Raw genomic sequence first — 17,763 nt, forward strand, 5'->3', positions numbered from 1 at the left:
GTCTGAACTCTACCTCCACAGGCTCAGAGAGATGTGCAGGGCACATCTTACCATGCCCATTACGCGGTCGGGGAGACTGAGGCCTGGAGAGCCGGGTGGGCCATCAGGTGCCCCCGACACATGAGGGAAAAGGTGATATTTGCCTGTGCTGAGGATAAATTCGGGGAAGCCTACCGTGGTCTGTGCCGCACCGGACCCTCCAGCGTCTGGCGGGGTGCTTGCTGGGTCTTCAGTGGGGCACCATCGACGTTGGGCCAGGCTCCTCTGCTTCTCTCTCCTGCTGAATCTTCTCTGGAGACAGCTCCTCACCCCGCCCCCGACTTGACTTCCCGTCCAGGGCCGGGTAGCCCCGAGGCTCCCCCCACTTCCACCCCACCCCCTGGCTGAAGGGTTGGGGGCAACAGGGGCCGGGAAGCCCAGGTCCCTGGCCAGACTGCACCTGACACAGGTGGGGCAGGGTCTTCAGGCTGGTTGAGGGGAGAAGCAGGGCCAGGGGTGGGGAGGGGTCGTCCTTGGGCCCGGCGGCCCCTGCCCTGTGCTGCGTGGCGAGGCCGCCGGGGCCTGACTCACGGCTGACTTGGCCGCGCCCAGCCCGCCAGGGTGATCCAGGCCGGCATAAGGCGATGACTGGGCAGCCCTCCACATGACCGGCCGGGGTCGGCCTTAGGTGTTTTGACTCAGACCTGCCACAGGCCGTGTGCACCAGGGCCATGTCCCCTTGTCCCCATCCCTGGAAGAGTCACAGGGCTGCAGCCAACCCCCCGGACACGGTGCCCCTCAAGCCACCACTCCTTGCCCTGGCACCCACCTCAGAACCCGGGAGCCACCTGGCCCATCTGGTCCGCCCTCCTCCACGGGCTCTGGGGCCCCACCTGCCCAACCCCCTCCCTCAGAGACCTTCGCCCCTCCCCGAGTCAGTGGAGCCCAGCCCTCGGGGACGCCCCAGGAAGCAGGGAGCGGGGTTGGCTGAGCCCAGGGCCTCCCCACTCTGACCGTGGACTGTGACCCTTTCCTCAGCATGGAAAAGGGGTTCTGTGGGCACTCCGGGTCCCAGGCCTGGCGTGGGTGGTGGCGGTGAGAAGGGGGGACAGGAACAAAGACAGAAGAGCTGTGAAGAAAGAAACCAACAAGGAAAAGGGAAAATGAGGGAGAGAAAATAAAGAGGACGTGGCTCGGGCACCTGTTCTGTGACAGCTTATGACGGCAGCGCCAACAGACCCTGCGTTGCATTGTTTCCCAGAAAATCTCTGCTCTGGCCTGGGAGGTGTCCAATTACCTGAGTCTGTTGTGCAGACAGGGAAGCCGAGGCTCAGCCCGGAGGTTACACGGGCCACGGGGCTGGGGTTTGAAGTCATTTTGCTGAACTCCCAAGTACTTTCCTGTCCCTTGAGAGAGAGAGCGTTCAAATCACATCAGAACTGGCGGGCAGCGAAGGCGCTGAGGCTATGGAGGCCAGAGACCCAGATCTGCCGTTTGCAAGCCGGGAGTTTGTTCTTTAGACAGACTATAAGTGCTGGCACCCCATCCTTGCCTTTTTTCCTGCAGTTTCCCTGGAGGGCCCCCCCGTCCCAGGAAACTTTCCATCCGTGTGTGTCATGTTCAGGGTTGACTGAGGGGCTGTGACTGTCACCCTGAAAAACTTGAGAAAGAAAAGAAAACCCAGCTTGTGGTCGATTCCAGCAGCAGGGTTGCCCGAGGACTCCTTATCTCCCTGACCCTGTACCAGCTCGCCCATGGCCTGTGGCTACTTTGTCCCTTCACATGAGCCACTTGGGGGAGCATATGCTATTTGCAGGCTCACAGGACATCGCCACTCTGGGAAAAGCATGCCTTGTGGGGGATCAGCTTCACACTGTGGCACAAAAGCATTATTAGAACCCCTCCCCCGCTACCCCTCATGCCGGATGGTCATGGGAGCCCTGATCTCACAGCAGTTGTCGCTGTAGTAGGTGGGGGGGGGGGGGGTGATGATCCAAGAGGGCTCGTTCTGACTCCAGGTGCAGACACCAGAAACGACCCCTGCAAGCTGCCCTGCCCAAAGCCCCAGGGAAGCCCCGCCAGCCACTCTATGGGGAGTTAAGGAGGAGGGGCCTGGGAGGGCAGGAGGAGGGGGAGGGGGAAATGCAGGCACTGGGAGGTCAGGATGCCTGGATGTGTTGGGGGCCAGCTGAGCATGTAGCAAATGCAGAGATGAGCTGGCAAAGTTGGGTGGGCCTGAGAGCAGGGCCCTGGCTGGCTGTGCTGAGGAGTTTGGAATCGATGCCTCGGGCAGCAGGATGGGAGGGAGTCATCGAAGGTTTGTGAGCAGAAGACGTGACAGTGAGATGTGTCCAGGGAGTCAGGACCTGGCTGGCGGTGGGAAGAGAAGGAGGCACGTGCCAGGGATAGGGTGTTGGAGAAATCACAGGATCAATGGGGAGAGAAGAGGTTGAGGCTAAGGGAGGTTGAGGGAGGTGCGCTGGGGTTCTGGAACTTCAGTGGGGGCGATTAGGAAGCAGAAAGGTGTGGGCTTGGGGCTGAGTTCAGCGTTGAGGCACCCACAGGGCACCCAGCAGATGCTCTGGCAGCTGGGTCTGTGGATCTGGGCCCAGGCTGGAGATGGCACCTGCAGCTGTGGTCTCATCAGAAGACAGCGTGGAATTGACAAGTCCTCACTGATAGGACCCCCAAGAACCCCCCCCAGAGTCTGGGGCTCCCTGATCTGCTTCCTGCTGGGGGGGTGCAGCTCCAGTTCAAAGCAGCCCCAGACACCTCTCCCGGGGCTTAGCCACCTCTCTAGAGGCTGGCAGGGGGCCCAGGCAGGGGTGAAGAACAACTACCCTGGGCTTCCCAGCTCTTCCTCCGCAGACCAACTTCTATCCTCTCCGTGGGCAACCACATGCTGCCTTAGTGCCAACTCCCCTTCTGCTCCAGGAACCTGAGGGTGCCTGGCTTTTGGTGTCTGCCACCTCCCACCCAGAGGTTCCCAGCAGCCCAGCCCGAGGAAAGTCCCCCACCCCCATGCTGGGGGTGCAGCAGAAAAGAGCAGAGGCCAGCCCCTGCCCTTGGCCACACGTGGGTAGCGCCTGTCTAGGCCAGGCTCCCTGCCCTGCTCCTCACTGAGCTCCTGCTGGGTGCCAGGTACTGTGCTGAGAGCAGAGCAAGGCAGATGTGGTTGGTCTCCATCCTTGGAGACTCCAGGCTAGCGGGGGAGGCAGATGGCAAAGCAAACCAAGAGAGGCCCCCCACGCGACAGTTTTGAGGAAAAAAATAACCAAGTTGTTAGACCCAGAACACGGATGGGGGTAAGAATAGCCGAGGATGCACTAACCAAAAACCAGAGCACAGCATTGCAGACAGAGAGAAGAGCACAGGCAGAGACCTTGTGGTGGGAGGGTACCCTGGGCATATTGGGATCCCCAAAGTGGCTGGTGTGGCAGGAGCCCGAGAGCAAGAGAGAGCCCATTGGGGGGCAGTAGAGACCCTTACTAAGTGCTTGGTAAACAGCCTGGAATATATTGGGCGCTTGTTGGTTGGGAGTAAGAGACCTGGAGTTCTAGCCCCAGCACTGCACTAACTCGCTCCGTGACATTGAGCAAGATGCTTCCCCTCTCTGGGCCTTTTTGATAAATCAGCAATGCTCTCACTCACTATATCCTCATCCTTGAATGCTCGGAGCCTTTGCCCTAGCTCTTCCTGCCACCTACAGGCTCCACCCCTTCTCCTGTGCGTCATTCAGTCCTCAGAGTAGACATCACCTCTTCCAGGCACCACACTGACAACCCACGTCACCTGACTCTCACTCTCTATTACATCACCGCTTTGCTTTTGCCAAGCTCAAGCTCACACTGCAACCTCAGATGCTCCTGTTGGTTCTTTTGCTTGTCTGTTGTCTGTCTGCCCCCACACTTGGGAGCTCCGTGCCCCCGGGGACTCGTGAAATTGTCAGCAGAGTTACAGAGGCTGAAAGGTGACAGGAGGATGCTCCTGCCCTGGCATCTAACGGGCCTGAATTTAAAATGTGCCCGCCCCCAGTAAATTTGCTCTGAGGACTCAAACTCTCTGAGCCTCGGTCTTCTCATCTGCAAAGTGGGTTATATCTATTGCGGGGAGTCCCACACAGGACTCTCTTCCACCCCATGTTAAGTCCTGTTCCCACCAGAAATGGGACTGATCCAGGTCACGTTCATCGGCTTCTGTGAGCCCTTCCTTTGTAGCTGCTGCCTCAGCATGTCATCAGCCTATAGATGACCCTTCCGAGGCGGGGCCCTGAGCATCCGGAGAGAGCCAGGTGGAATCCCTATCCACCCTGGGGCCCTTCAGGAAGCAGTTTCAAGCACCTACCAGGTTACAGGCCACATGTGAGGCAGGATCTATTATTATCTTGTCTGTTTCACACAACACACATCAGCACACATACCCCCAGCCAGACACCCACAAGGGCCCAGAGCAACCCATACACTCCATCCTTCCTCCCTCCCCTCTGGCTCCCAAACCCCAACACCCCTGGTCCCCAGCTTCTCAAGAGAGACCCATTCAGAAACAACAAACACCTTGTCTGTGTTTAAGATGCCCCACAGTCAGAGCCCCCAGCTGACTGGGGTGTGCGACTTCCTTTCCTGGATAGAGCAAGGACCCCCCAGCCCAGGCCCCAGGTGGTGGGTGCTTGTGGCCTTACCACATAGGGACCCCCCGCCAAGAGGCTCCCCCAAATCCTGTCCCACAAGGCAGCAGAGAGACACAGGGGCTTTAGAAACCAGGCAAGTTTTAAATATATGTTGGCACAATATTAACATTAAATACACATTATAAATAAGCCTTATAAATAGGAAACAGATAAAAACTGATTTAAAAAATCTATAAATTAGTCATGTCCCTCCAAGGAATTGGCCCAGCAGCTTCTGGGACCCCCTCCAGGAGGGCAATGGTTTCAGCATAAGAAAATACCATGATGTACCACCAGGGGGAGCAGCCAGCACCCAGGACCCAAGACCAGGCGCTTCCAGGTGCTAGCTAGGAGGTCTCTTCCAGAGAACTCAGTCTGTGCCCAGTGGCCATCTGTACTGCGTATCCCCATGTATGGAGAGAATTTGATATCCACCCTATGTCACAGAGTCCCAGCAACTGACAGGCAGAGAGGGCTTTACATGGCCCCCAAGCCCTTCGAATCACAAAGAGAAAACTGAGGTACAGAGAGGTAAAGCGGCCTTGCTGAGGCCACACAGCAAGTTAGGGACCAACCTTGGACCCCCCCAAATCAGTGCTCTTTCTAGTGCACTCTGCCCCATCACAGCTGCCTAAAGTGAGGTCATCCAGACATCCAGGGGTCTGGCCCGAGACGTGATGAGGCATAGGAGGCCAGCTCAGGCCCTGACCTCCCCGCCTTGGAACCAGGCCACTAGGGAAAGGAGGAAGTATGGGGGCAACGGCCCTGCAAGTCATGAGAGGGACAGTCCGGCAGGCCTCCGGGCAGCAGAGCAGGGGGTGGCAGCCAGTCTGGCCATGAGTCATCCTGTGTCATCAGACCCCTGAATCAATGGAAAGTTGGCCCCGTGTGGACCTGACCTGGCCACCCCACCAGACTGAGGAACTCAGGGCTGGGGGGCTCAACAGCCTGACCCTATGTCCCTAGCCCAGCCCAGAGGAGGTAGAGGGGCTGCACGGCTCCCACCCCTTAAAGTGCACTTCTGAGAGGCGGGGAACAGAGGGGAGCAGGATGGCAGGCCCTGGGGCTGCGCCATCCTGCAGAGTACCTGCTGACCTTTCACCCTAAGGCTACCGGGGAAGCTGTCCCCTCGGCATGAGTCTCCTGTCCCTCCGGAAGGGCCACGTCCTGCGGGCCCCCGCTCTGCAGGGCCTGGCGAGGGCTGTGTCTCCAGGGGCCCGGCAGGGGCTGTGTCTCCGGCTCCGGCTCCGGCTCTGGCTCCGGCTCTCCCCCCACTCCTGGAGGACCTGCCCCACAGAGTGCATGAAGCGGTGGTAGCCGTGCAGGAACCTGCAGCTCTTCAACTTGTGCTGGAAGGCGTCTGAGGGCGGCGTGGGCGGTGGTGTGGGCCCGGGGCCTGGCTGAGTGGGCTCAGGTGTCTCTGCCTCTGAGGAGCTGCGCAGCAGCTGGGACATGCAATGGATGTTACTCCTGAACCCGCGGATGTTCAGTCCCACCAACTGCTGGGCTTCAGGGAGGTCCTGATACAAAGCAGTCAGTCTGTGCAGGACGAGGCCCAGCGTGGCATTGAGGGTCTGCAGGAAGCCCTGTCTGCTGAGCCCCCGCAGGGCGTCCTCGCTGGGGAAAGCCCCGGGGCGCTCCCTGCAGTGCTCCTTCAGTCCTGGCGTGTCCAGGCCTTGGATGCGGATCTGTGGGGAAAGGACAATGCAGGGGTGAGAGCTGGAGCCCCCACCACACACACACACACACACACACACACACACACACACACACATATGAACCTGCTCTGCTCAGCCTTGAACCACTGGACCTCATGTACCCCCCCTTTCCAATCCTCCCATTGTACAGATCCAGAAACTGAGGCCGAAGAGGGGCGAGGACTCCTGGATCACTGCAGGTGAGGTTAGAGGTATGCCAGGGAGCTGGAGGGGTGACCACACAGGTGGTGATTGTGGCATGAAGTGTGTCATTGGGGAGGTGACGGGAGGTGACATGAGCTCAGGAGGGTGGGACTGTTCACTGCTACATCCCAGTGCCTAGAACAAGGCCTGTGGTAGGTGTGCAATGAGCACATGGGGCAAATGGACGAATGAGGCAATGGAGTTGGGGTTCACACTCCAGGCCCACTAAGCTGGGGGAGCTGCACTGCCTACTTGGCATCTCAGGGTTAGGCCTGGGATGTTCACCGTGGCCCAGGAATAACACGGAGACTCGTTTTCCCCCCAGCCTCAGATTGAGTAGGGTTTGGGCCTGTCCTCTCTGGGACTCACTGCTGCCCTAACCCCACAGTTCTCTGAGACTCAGATGCCCCCAGGGGCCGGTCACTCACATAGGGGTCCAGGAGCGTGCTGGTGTCCTGCATATGGCCCGCCTGATGCCGGAGCTGCAGGAGGAGTTCATGGTACTTGCCCAAGCACTTGCTTGTGGCCGTCATGCTCAGGAACAGGAGTCCGAGGATCACACCTGGGGCAGAGAGGGGACATGTCACCTGCCTCAGTGAGGAAGCCACAGGTGGGTGCCTTTCAGAGAGGAGGTCACTCAAGCGGGCCTCAGAGGGCACAGCCCATCATCCCCAGCTTTTTGCCATTGGGGGCGGGGCTGGGCACGGTGCATGCACGGGGCTACCTGCTGGGGCCTCCACCACCTTCCCAGCGAGTCACTGCCCAACACCCAAAACAGTGGTTGCAATTCACCAAGTAAGACTTTGAGAAGAGGTGGTGGGGCCTGGCTAGAGTCAAGCCTGCCAAACTCAGGAGCTGACCTGGGGTGGCCCAGGTGGGGCTGCTCCCTGCAAGTCCTCTGGGCTAAGGGGTGACCACTGCTGCAGGCCCTGAACCTGCTGTAACAGACCCCACCCCCCCACGCAGGTGCGCTCTGGAGGATTTTGCAGCCCAGGACAGCTAGACACCTTGATCTATGTCTGCAGAACCAGGAGAGGCTGCCTTTCCACCCAAAGTTTCCATCTGGAAAGGATACGTGAGACCATCTCGCCCATGCCCCCATTTGACTGACAGGAAAACCAAGGCTCCAAAGGAGAAGGGCTTGCTCAGGTCACCCAAGGCCAGCCCGTGACCCCATCTCTCAGGCCTCCCTCCTCTCTCCGTAAGTGGCCACTTTTGTCAGGCCCACCAGAGATGCTGTGAGCCAGAACATTCTGGGGGGCGGGTATAATTACCACTCCCCTGCTTCCCCCCACCCACCCACAAGGCCCTGGCAGCCACGTGGTCGGAAGGGCCTGTGGCGCAATGGCCCGGAAGGCAGTGACACCACCTTCCCTTCCTAAGAACTGTGGCCCCTTGGGGAAGATGCTGCTGGGGAGGCCAAGGGGCCAGGCGCCTAGGCACAATGACTACCAGGCACCCCTCGCCGCCCCCCAGGTACCTGCTGCTGGGCTCGGGCAGGGGGGCTGGTGTGGGCACAGCGCACGTGGGACTAGGGTGCCTGCATGGGTGTGCGTCTAGATCTGTGCGAGGCTCGAGGAAACAGCTGGCCACACACAACCGTTGTGTCCCATCCAGGGCAGGGGCCCCGGGCTGCATGTGGGGGTTCCCAGATTGGTGAGATCGAGGGTTCCAGATGACGTCACGTGACTGTGTGCATGTCATCCTGTGGGTGTGGCTATGTGCGCTGTGTGATTGTGTGGGCTCCAGGGCCCCCAGGCCCGGCTGACAGTGTCCATTCATCCCAGAGCTTCCAAATTGGGGCAAGAAGGAGGCTCCACAGCCCTTCCAGACATCACACCATGATGCTGCTCAGCTTCTGCGGCTTCCTCCTCTGCCCCAGCACATCTCCCACCTCCCACCTGCTTCCCTGGCTTCTCCCGCAGTGATCCCCTTCCTTCACTCCCTTGCTCCCAGAGTTGACTGTACATCACCCTCCCCGTGGAAGCCCTCTGGTAATATCCTTCTCTACCCTGTGAAGATGCTCTGTTCTCAGTGGATCCCTCTCTTTGCCTGACCCCCTGGCTCTCTCCCCTTCTCAGCATCCTCTGCCCGGCGCCTGGCCTCCCCTATTCCTGGAGGACAGAGGGTGCCCTTGCTCCCCGCTGGCACCTATGAGCACAGCAAGCAGGTGCTGGTGGGGAGGAAGGAAGTACTTACTGAGCGGTGTCCTCCGCATACACTGTGCCCGCATGCTGGGTGACCGAGCTCTGGCCTGCGCCTGCCGGGGGTGACACCTCCAGGCTTGGAGCCCTGCAGGCTGGCAGCCACTTTATGCCCGCCGGGAGGATTGGCCAACACCTCGTGAGGTGGGTGGGGAGGGGGAGGGGGGAGGGCAGGCCTTCTGGGAACATGACCCCAAAAACCAAAGTTTCCACAGGCGGCCAATGGGCGCTGGGTGCGGTGGCATGCCTGCTCCTCCTCCTGTTTTCTTCGAATTCGTTCTTCGAGGTCAGCCCCACGCCCAAGGATGATGCAAACCGCAGCCTCAGCCTTCCTGGGGTGAGCAGGGAGCAAGGGGGTCCATGCTCGCTGCAGGGGGCTGTGCCCGGGGTGGAGGGGAGAGTCCACCAGCTGGGCTCCTGGAGGGCGCACAGCCCAGTCCCAGCCCAGGAGCCATCGGCCTCACAGGCCTCTGTGGTTTGGGGCTGAAGGGAGCGAGACATCTTCCTTCTTGAGTGCCCTTCCCGCCCTCCTGCCAGGGCTGTTGGGACATCTGTGAGCGGAAACCACCGGGCTCTGGGCACAGAGCCAGACCCAGGCTGGCAGCCCCGAGATTGTGGTTCTGGCCCCAGGACCTGCATCCTCCAGTGGGGCTCTCAGCCATCTCCTTTCCCCCACCAGGCACCCCTCACATAACCAGCCTTCCCCATCCCAGGCCCATTGCCCACAGCCAGGCTCTTTTTCTATAGACAGGGCCCTCTAGGGAGAACCAGGCACTTGAGGCAAGAGAAACAGGAGATAAGGGTTCAAGCCCACTGACATGCTGTGTGATCCAAGGCAAGTCGCTTAACCTCTCTGGGCCTCAGAGCCCCACCCACCCACCGTAAAATGAGGATTCGAAAAGTATTTCCCAGCCACCTCACAGGGCTGCTGCAGTCATGGACATACAAGGCAAACGCCCTTTGAAGGCAAAAGGAAAGATGAAAGTCTGATTCTAAGTACTAGCTGTCGGGAGGTGGGGTGGGGGGCCGGAGGAGATGGGGAGTTGCTGCGGCGACCGTTGGGGACCAGGTTTCACTTTCTCTGAAAGATAGTGATCTTGAGTCAGTCCTCTGCTTCTCACAGATGAATGAAGGGGCCAGAGACAGCGCCTCCCGAGCCAACCTGCTGCTTCAGCGCAGGATAAACTGAGGCCTAGGAGAGGGCAGATGAGGGGGTGGAGGGGCTGGCCCCGGCCTGCATGCCATGCCTGGCAGCCCCAGCACATCCAGCAGACCTGGACGAGGGTCCTTGGCCTGCACCCTGAGGAGCTCGGTGGGGAGGAGGATGTCAAAGGCTGAGGAGCCAGGGTGGGGCCCTTGGGGGCTGCCAGGGAGGCCTGAGCTGCTCAGGCCCTGTGGAGCCTGGACTAGGAAAGCCAAGGTGGCCAGAAGGAGGAGGGCCAGGCACGCTCCCACCCATCACCACCCCGGCACCCATCATCACCACCAAGGCCGTTCCCACCAGCCCTCCCCTCTGCAGACACACCCACATCGCTCATTTATGCAGTCAACAAACTTTCACTTGGCCGCGCGCTTTGCCAGGTGTTGAGGATCTAGCAGTGGGCAAAACCAGAGGCACCCCACCGCCAGGAGGCTTCTCCTCACCCCCACCCACTCCCTGGTGCCCAGCATGGTCCTCATCACACCGTTGCCACCCCTGAGGGTGGATTCTGCCACCCCTGAGGGTGGAATCCGCCACCCCAGTTCCGGATTCTCCTCCCAAGAACGTCACTTCCGCTCGATTTCTCATCTCGGTGCCCACCTCCAAGAGGCGGCTTCCTGGGGCCCCGGCCAGTCCGGGATCCTGCTTCATTTCACATCCCTGATCTCATCTTGCTACAGCCCTGGGAGGGAGAGCGGCCGGCAGGGATGCCTCAGCTCTCTTTAACGAGGAAACGGAAGCTCGGAGAAGCTCAGGGCCGGGCTCCAGGCAGGAGAGCCAGGTCTGGCTGGAGAGCTTCGTGCCCCTCTCAGGGGCTCCTTGCTGACCGGCCTCCACAGTCGTGGGACAGCCCGGTGCTTTCACCCCTCGGTCCAGAAGCCATAAGATCTCCTCGGTTTAAAGAGGCCTCCAAGACCCAGAGACATTGAGGTCGCCCCTCCTTCAGTTGCCCTTTGTAGAAACCTTTAAGAGGAGGGGGGCATTCAAACTAGGGCTGTCACATCTGAAAGACCTCGCTCTAAGCACGAGGCTTTAAACTTATATATTAGTTTGCTTGGGCTGCCATAACCAAATGCCACAGACTGGGGGGCTTAAATGACAGAAAGGTATTTTCTCACAGTCCTGGAGCTAGAAGTCTGCGATCAAGGTGCCGGCGGGGTTGGTTTCATCCTAAGGCCTCTCTCCTTGGCTTGTAGACAGCCGCCTTTTCATGGTCTCTTCCCATGGTCACCCCTCTGTGTATGTCTGTCCTGATCTCTCCTTATAATGACACCAGTCATGTTGGAGTGGGGCCCACCCAATAGCCTCATTTGACCTCGATTACCTCTTTCAAGGCTCTATCTCCAAAGACAGTCACATTCTGTGGTGCTGGGGGTTGTGACCTCAACACACGAATTTGAGGGACACAATTCAGCCCCTAAAAGCTTGCAAGAAGAAGGCATGGTTGGAGGGCAGCAGGGAGCGGGGACACTGGCAGGGGGAACCCGGAGCCGTGATGTGCAAGAGGGCGGGGAGTGCCCCCAAGGTGAGGAGGCCCCGCTCCCCATCCGAGCAAAGCGTGAGGGGAAGATGCGTCAGCGTTTCTGGTGAGGTCAGCGCCCGGTGACGTCCCTCTCGCCAGCAGGAAGGGCTTGCAACACGGCCCTGCCGGTATAAATAGGTTCCCCGACCACAGGGTCCGGGCTGTCCCCTCTTCCCGGGCCACGTCAGGCAGGTCCGCGTGATTCGGAGGGGAAGAGAGGCCTGGCTTGGTTCCTCAGAGCTGCTGCTTCCTTGCCTTTCCGGCCCACCCTCCGGCTGGGGAGCCCTCCATCTTTAAACGCAAGGACAGGATTCGGCATGGCCTGAGGGGCAGGCCAACACTGGAGCAGGGGGTCACTGGGCTGGATGCAGAGGCCGGCGGGGTGGGGGGCAGAGATCAACCCAGGTTCTGGTCTCCATCTGCTTGTGGGCCCAGTGTTCCTGGTCCAGTCACACCCCCTTTCTGAGGCTCAGTTTCCCCTCTGTAGACTGAAGTGCCACAACTTAGTACTAAAGAGACAAAACAACCCAGGTTTTAAATGGGCAAGTGATTTGAACAGACATTTCTCCAAACCAGACACAAATGGCCAAGAAGTACCTGAAAAGATGATCAATATCATTAGGAATCCGGAAAATGCACATCGAAACTATGAGATGCCACTTCACCCCCACCAGGGCAGCTATAATCAGAGACAGACAATAAGAAGTGTTGGAGAGAACGTGGAGGAGTCGGATCCCTTGTGCACTGCTGGTGGGAATGGAAAAGGGTGCAGCCACTTTGGAAAAAATATGTCTCTTCCTCAAATGGTGAACATAGAAATGTCATGCAACAAACAATTCCACTCCTGAGTATACACCCAAGAGAACTGAAATCATATAATCACACAAGAACTTGTGCACAATTGTTCACAGCGGCATTTATTCACAAAAGCCTGAATGTAGAAGCAACCCAACTGCCCATCAACAGAAAATGGATTTTAAAATGTGGTCTATCCATACAATAGAATATTATTCAGCCACAGAAAGGAATGAGGTACTGATGCATGCTATAATGTGGATGAACTTCAAAATCATCATGCTCAGTGAAAGAAGTTAGTCACAAAAGGCCACATAGAGACTCCCTGGCAGTCCAGTGGTTAAGACTCCACGCTTCTACTGCAAGGGGTGTGGGTTTGATCCCTGGTCGGTGAACTAAGATCCCATATGCCACACGGCGCGGCCAAAAAAAAATTGACGAAAGGCCACATAAGATTCCGTTTATAGGCAATGTCCAGAACAGGTGACTCCATAGAGACAGAGAGTAGATTAGTGGTTGCCAGGGAGTGGGGGATCTGGGGAACAGGGGTAGTAGCTTATGCGTACGGGGTTTCTTTTGGGGGGATGAAAATGTTTTTGAACTAGATGACTGCACAGTCTTGTAAATATACTGAAAACCACTGAATTATACACTTTAATGCATTTGATGGTATGTGAATTGTATCTCAATTTTGAAAATGCAGGAGCAAATGCTGCCTTACTGGATGGTCAGTGTAATTCAGTGAAGAGTGCACGCCAGTGCCCGGCCCATAGCAAGTATCCGATGACCACTTATCCCTCCTGCCACTGGGGCAGATGAAGGTGCGCATTTGCTTATGTCACAGGGTGACTTTGAGGGCGGTTGGGAAACACGTGTTACATAAACACCGGGTGAGCAAGGATCTTCCAGGGCCCCCACGAGGTCACTGAGGTCACTGTCAGCTGGGGGGTCATTTGACTCAAGACCTGCCACAGTTCTTCTGGGACCTGGTATGTCCATGGGGATGAGACTCCATGCCCTCCCCTGCACCCAGTGGCTCCGCCCAGTTGGGTAACTGACTGGTCCTCCTTCCAGGGGCCTGAACACCTATTCAGGGAAGGGCAGAGGTGGGGGGGAACTGGCTACTGTGCAGGAGCCTCACGCCAGCCATCGGCCCCCAGACCAGGCCCTGCCATGGCGAACCCCTAGGCTGAGAGGAAGGCAGGTGGGGGCTGATTCGTCTACTCTGAGGTGGGATAACCAGGAGCTGAGGGTGCAGACGGCCCCCACCCCCAGGCCACCCTCTCTGAGCCCAGGGGCCCCTCTGTAAGATTTGGGGACAGGCGAGATGACCACAAAGAACCCACAACCCTATAACGCCCCAGGGGTCCCATGGCAGCTCTAAACACTGAGGTGGCTCTGTAAAGAAAAGAAAACCTAATCATTAAACTGGATCAGGAAGTCCAATGGAGTTCTGACTTTTCTCATAATGACAACATACAACGCCTATTTTGAAACATATTCTTTTTTGTTTTTAAATAAATTTATTTTTGGCTGTGTTGGGTCTTTGTTGCTGTGCACGGGCTTTCTCTAGTTGCAGCGAGCGGGGGCTACTCTTCGTTGCGGTGCACAGGCTTCTCATTGCGGTGGCTTCTCTTGTTGCAGAGCACAGGATCTAGGCGTGAGGGCTTCAGTAGTTGTGGCACGTAGGTTCAGTAGTTGTGGCTCGCAGGCTCTAGATCTCAGGCTCAGTAGTTGTGGCATGGGCTTAGTTGCTCCACGGCATGTGGGATCTTCCCCGGGCCAGGGATCAAACCCATGTCCCCTGCATTGGCAGGCAGATTCTTAACCACTGCACCACCACGGAAGTCCCGAAACATCACATTCTTGCCAAAAATGTCTTGATGTCACAGGAACGTGCTGTCTGCCCAGTGGTGACATTCGAGACCATTTCTGCAGCTCTTCTGGGTGCCGGGCCCAGTTCTGGCCCTTTCACGTGGGCCAGATCTCTGAATCCTCAAAACCTCCTAATGAGGCAGAAATCATGGTCTCCGCCCAGTACGTGGGGAAACTGAGGCCTGAGAGGTGGGGAACTTGGCAGAAGGTCACACAGCTGGGAGGGAGCAAAGGCTCAACAGAAACAAAAACCAGCGGCTCCCAGAGCCGGGAGAGGGGAGGTTGGCTCTCATGGGGGTGGCTGCCTGGGGAGGACTTGGCGACGGAGGTCAGTATTTCTGCAGGTTTGCAAAGACAACGTTGGTTTCATTGGCGGAAAGGCAGAAAAGAAATGCTGCAAATTCCACGTTGAGAGAACTGCATGAGCTGATGGGCAAATAGGACCTCACTGGACCAGTTTAGAGAACAGCTGGTGTGGCTGGAAGTCGAACAGGGAGGGAGGAAGGCAAGGAGGGAGGGGAAAACCAAGCCACCACAAAACCACTTTGCTGCCATTGCAGCCCCTCCGGAGGGGCTTGTACAACACAGCTTGGTCCCATCCTCTTGCTCAAAACACTGCCTGGCTTCCTGTTGCCATTCGGATAAGGCCAAAGTCATCACCTCAGTCCCCCAGGCCCTGCCCACCTCCCCAGCCTCACCCAACAGCTCTCTAGCCCACCACTTTCTCTGACCTTCCTCAGCCCCACAGAGGAGCTGAGCTCTCACCCCAGGGCCTTTGCACATGCTGTACCCACTGCCTGAACACTCCACCTACTGAACTGCCATCAGACAACAAGTTTCAGTCCAAGCTTCACCTCTTCCAGTGACCTTCCTTTACCCCAGTCTGGTTCCTGCTCCCTGACCCCACCCCAGAGTACCACGTACCCGTCTCCGTAGCATTTTTCAGAATTGTAAACTCTTACAACTGTGGAGTTGTCTCCCCAGCCAGACTGTAAATTCCAAGAGGGTGCCTGTCTCCAGAGCACAGCACAGGCCCCAGAACGTAGTAGGTGCCCAATAAATCATTAGTGAACGGATGGATGCATGGCCATCTGCAGAAGCCCCAGGCTTCAGGGCCCCAGTGCAGCCCCATCCCATATCCAGTACACCTGCAGCCAGGCCTCTGAAATTGCAAGCCCACCTCGCTGCCAGGTGGGAACAGGCCCTCTTGGAGCCTTTCTCATGCCCTCTCCCCAAGGACATCAGAATCATATCACTCACAATACACCAAAGCATGTGATCTCTTTTTTCAGGAAGCCTCGACTTTAAAGACACTCACTTTTTCTTTTATGATGATTTTTCTAAAGCGAATTCAAAACCTATTCTTTAGCCACTGCAGATTTCAACACTTTCCTGGAGAAACAAACTGAAAAAGAAAAAGCCAAGGCATTTCTCCTGCTTCCTTTAAAGAATTCATTTCAGAACAAATTCTACATAAGCGGCACCTGACAGTCTCGTAGAAAGGGGCCGGTCTTCACTGGAGGAGACAATCGTACAGTCCCTCATTCAACCTGTATTTAATAAGTAACAGTGGGGGGGGGCACCAGGCCAGGTGCCAGGGATAAATCAGCAAGAAAGACAAGGCTAACCTACAGGAGGGTGAAGTTACCGTGAAGGATGAATAAACACACAGGCCGATATCCAGCACATGGAGGGGCTTGGAAGACCCATTTGCCAGGCTGCCCCTTTCTTGCCCCAGGAGGGGTCCAACCCAGCCTGGTCTTCGTGGTACCCCGGGGTTTAGCAATGCACCTGCGTCCTGAGCAGGTCCAATCAGAATCCTTCCCAGGAATAACGGCAGACCCAGGAGACACGCCTCCCTCACGTGGCTGGGGTTCCTGCGCTGGGACGTCACGAGGCGGGGGTGGGGTCCTGCCGAGTGGGCAAGAGGGTGGCTGGTGCAGCCAGGAAGGCCAAGGGATTTCCCTGAGTCCCTGGTCCCTGCAGAAAGCCAGGGCCAACCACATGGCAGGTCCCAACTACACAGGACGTGATGAGAGTCCCGTTTCTGCTAGTTGAGCCGGTTTCCCGGCACTTGCCATGGGGAGTCCTTAGTCCTCACAAGCATGAGGTTGGGGGCAGGAGGGGTGGAGGGCACGGAGGGAGGAAGTAGGATGGGCTGCGCCTGCTCTGGGTGCCAGCTGCAGACAAAGCTCAGAAGCTTTGATCAACAGAGAATGCAGCTGGAAGAAGATGGGGGAACAAGCCAGGGTCCTCATGGGGCTGTCTACAAATTGGGACACAGAGGCAGGACTCACTTGCAGGGATGCCGATTACTGGTCTGGAGGAAATGACCTGGGACAGGTGCTGGGAAGACTTGCTTTCTTCCTCTTCTTGTTCTTGGGGACACGCTAAGGAAACTCTGAGCATTTATCTTGATATGAAAAAACAAACCTCCTGCAGCTCCAAGGGGAGAAAAGGCCATCAAAGCTTGCTCTGTCCAAGGGCCAGCTGGTGGCCATTCAATGGGTGATGGGGTGTGATCAGCTGGCGCCAGGTCACCCTGTCCACAGACAAGTGTGTAAGGAAGAGAAGGGGGACAGTGTGTGGCATTAAACACAACTGCGGGGCATCCCCACAGTCAAGAAGGCAGAGTTTAACAGGCAAAATGTGGGAACCCAAATGTCCATCAACAGATAATGGATAAAAAAAGTGGTTATGTCCATACAATGGGATATGATTCAGCCATAAAAAGAATGAAGTACTGACACACACTCCCACCCAGATGCACTTCAAAACACATCATGCTGAGTGAGAAGGCTGGACACCAAAAGTCACATATTAGATGATTCCATTTACAGGAAATGTCCAGAATACTGAAATCCATAAAGACAGATTGGTGACTGCCAGGGGTTGGGGGAGGGGAGTGGGAAGTGACAGCTAAGGGGTATAAGGTTTCCTCTTGGGGTGATGAAAATGTGTTGGGAACTAGAAAGAGGTGATGGTTGCATAACACTGTGAATGTACTAAATGCCACTGAGGTAGCTATTCACTTTTTTTTTTTTTTGGCCGTGCTGCGCAATCATGCCCCAACCAGGAATCGAACCCTGTGCTCCCTGCAGTGGGAGCGCAGAGTTTTAACCACTGGACTGCCAGGGAAGTCCCACTATTCACTTTTAAATGGTCAACTTTATATTATGTGAATTTCACTTCAATTAAATAAAAATTTAAGGCAGAGTTAAGAACACGACTCCAGGAAAACCAAGAGGCTGGGAAGCAGGAAGTCGACTCCAAAGGGGCTGGAGAGTCAGAGGGTCTCCCACAGCCCCTCCTGTGTTATTGCACAGTGAGCACCTGTGCATGGGCTTTTTTTTTTTTTTTAAATAAATGTATTTATTCATTTATTTTTGGTTGGGTCTTCGTTGCTGCACACGGGCTCTCTCTAGTTGCAGCCGGGGGGGCTACTCTTCGTTGTGGTGCGTGGGCTTCTCGTTGCAGTGGCTTCTCTTGTTGCAGAGCATGGGCTCTAGGCACACGGGCTTCAGTAGTTGCGGCACATGGGCTCAGTAGTTATGGCTCACGGGCTCTAGAGCACAGGCTCAGTAGTTGTGGTACACGGGCTTAGTTGCTCCACAGCATGT

The 17,763-nt window shown here is 56.9% G+C and overlaps 1 protein-coding gene across 1 annotated transcript; it reads right to left on the minus strand.

Moving 5' to 3' along the window:
• Positions 1-5,754: 5,754 nt before the first annotated feature.
• Positions 5,755-8,779, minus strand: OSM (oncostatin M; the record flags this gene model as incomplete). The annotated part of the gene is made up of 3 exons (XM_082667693.1): positions 5,755-6,333; positions 6,975-7,108; positions 8,746-8,779. 3 exons carry the CDS (start codon positions 8,777-8,779, stop codon positions 5,755-5,757), a joined length of 747 nt encoding a protein of 248 aa, XP_082523819.1.
• Between the last annotated feature and the right edge of the window lie 8,984 nt (positions 8,780-17,763).

The sequence above is a fragment of the Grampus griseus genome (genome assembly GCF_964374135.1).
Source record: "Grampus griseus genome assembly, chromosome: 12".
NCBI lineage: Eukaryota > Metazoa > Chordata > Mammalia > Artiodactyla > Delphinidae > Grampus > Grampus griseus.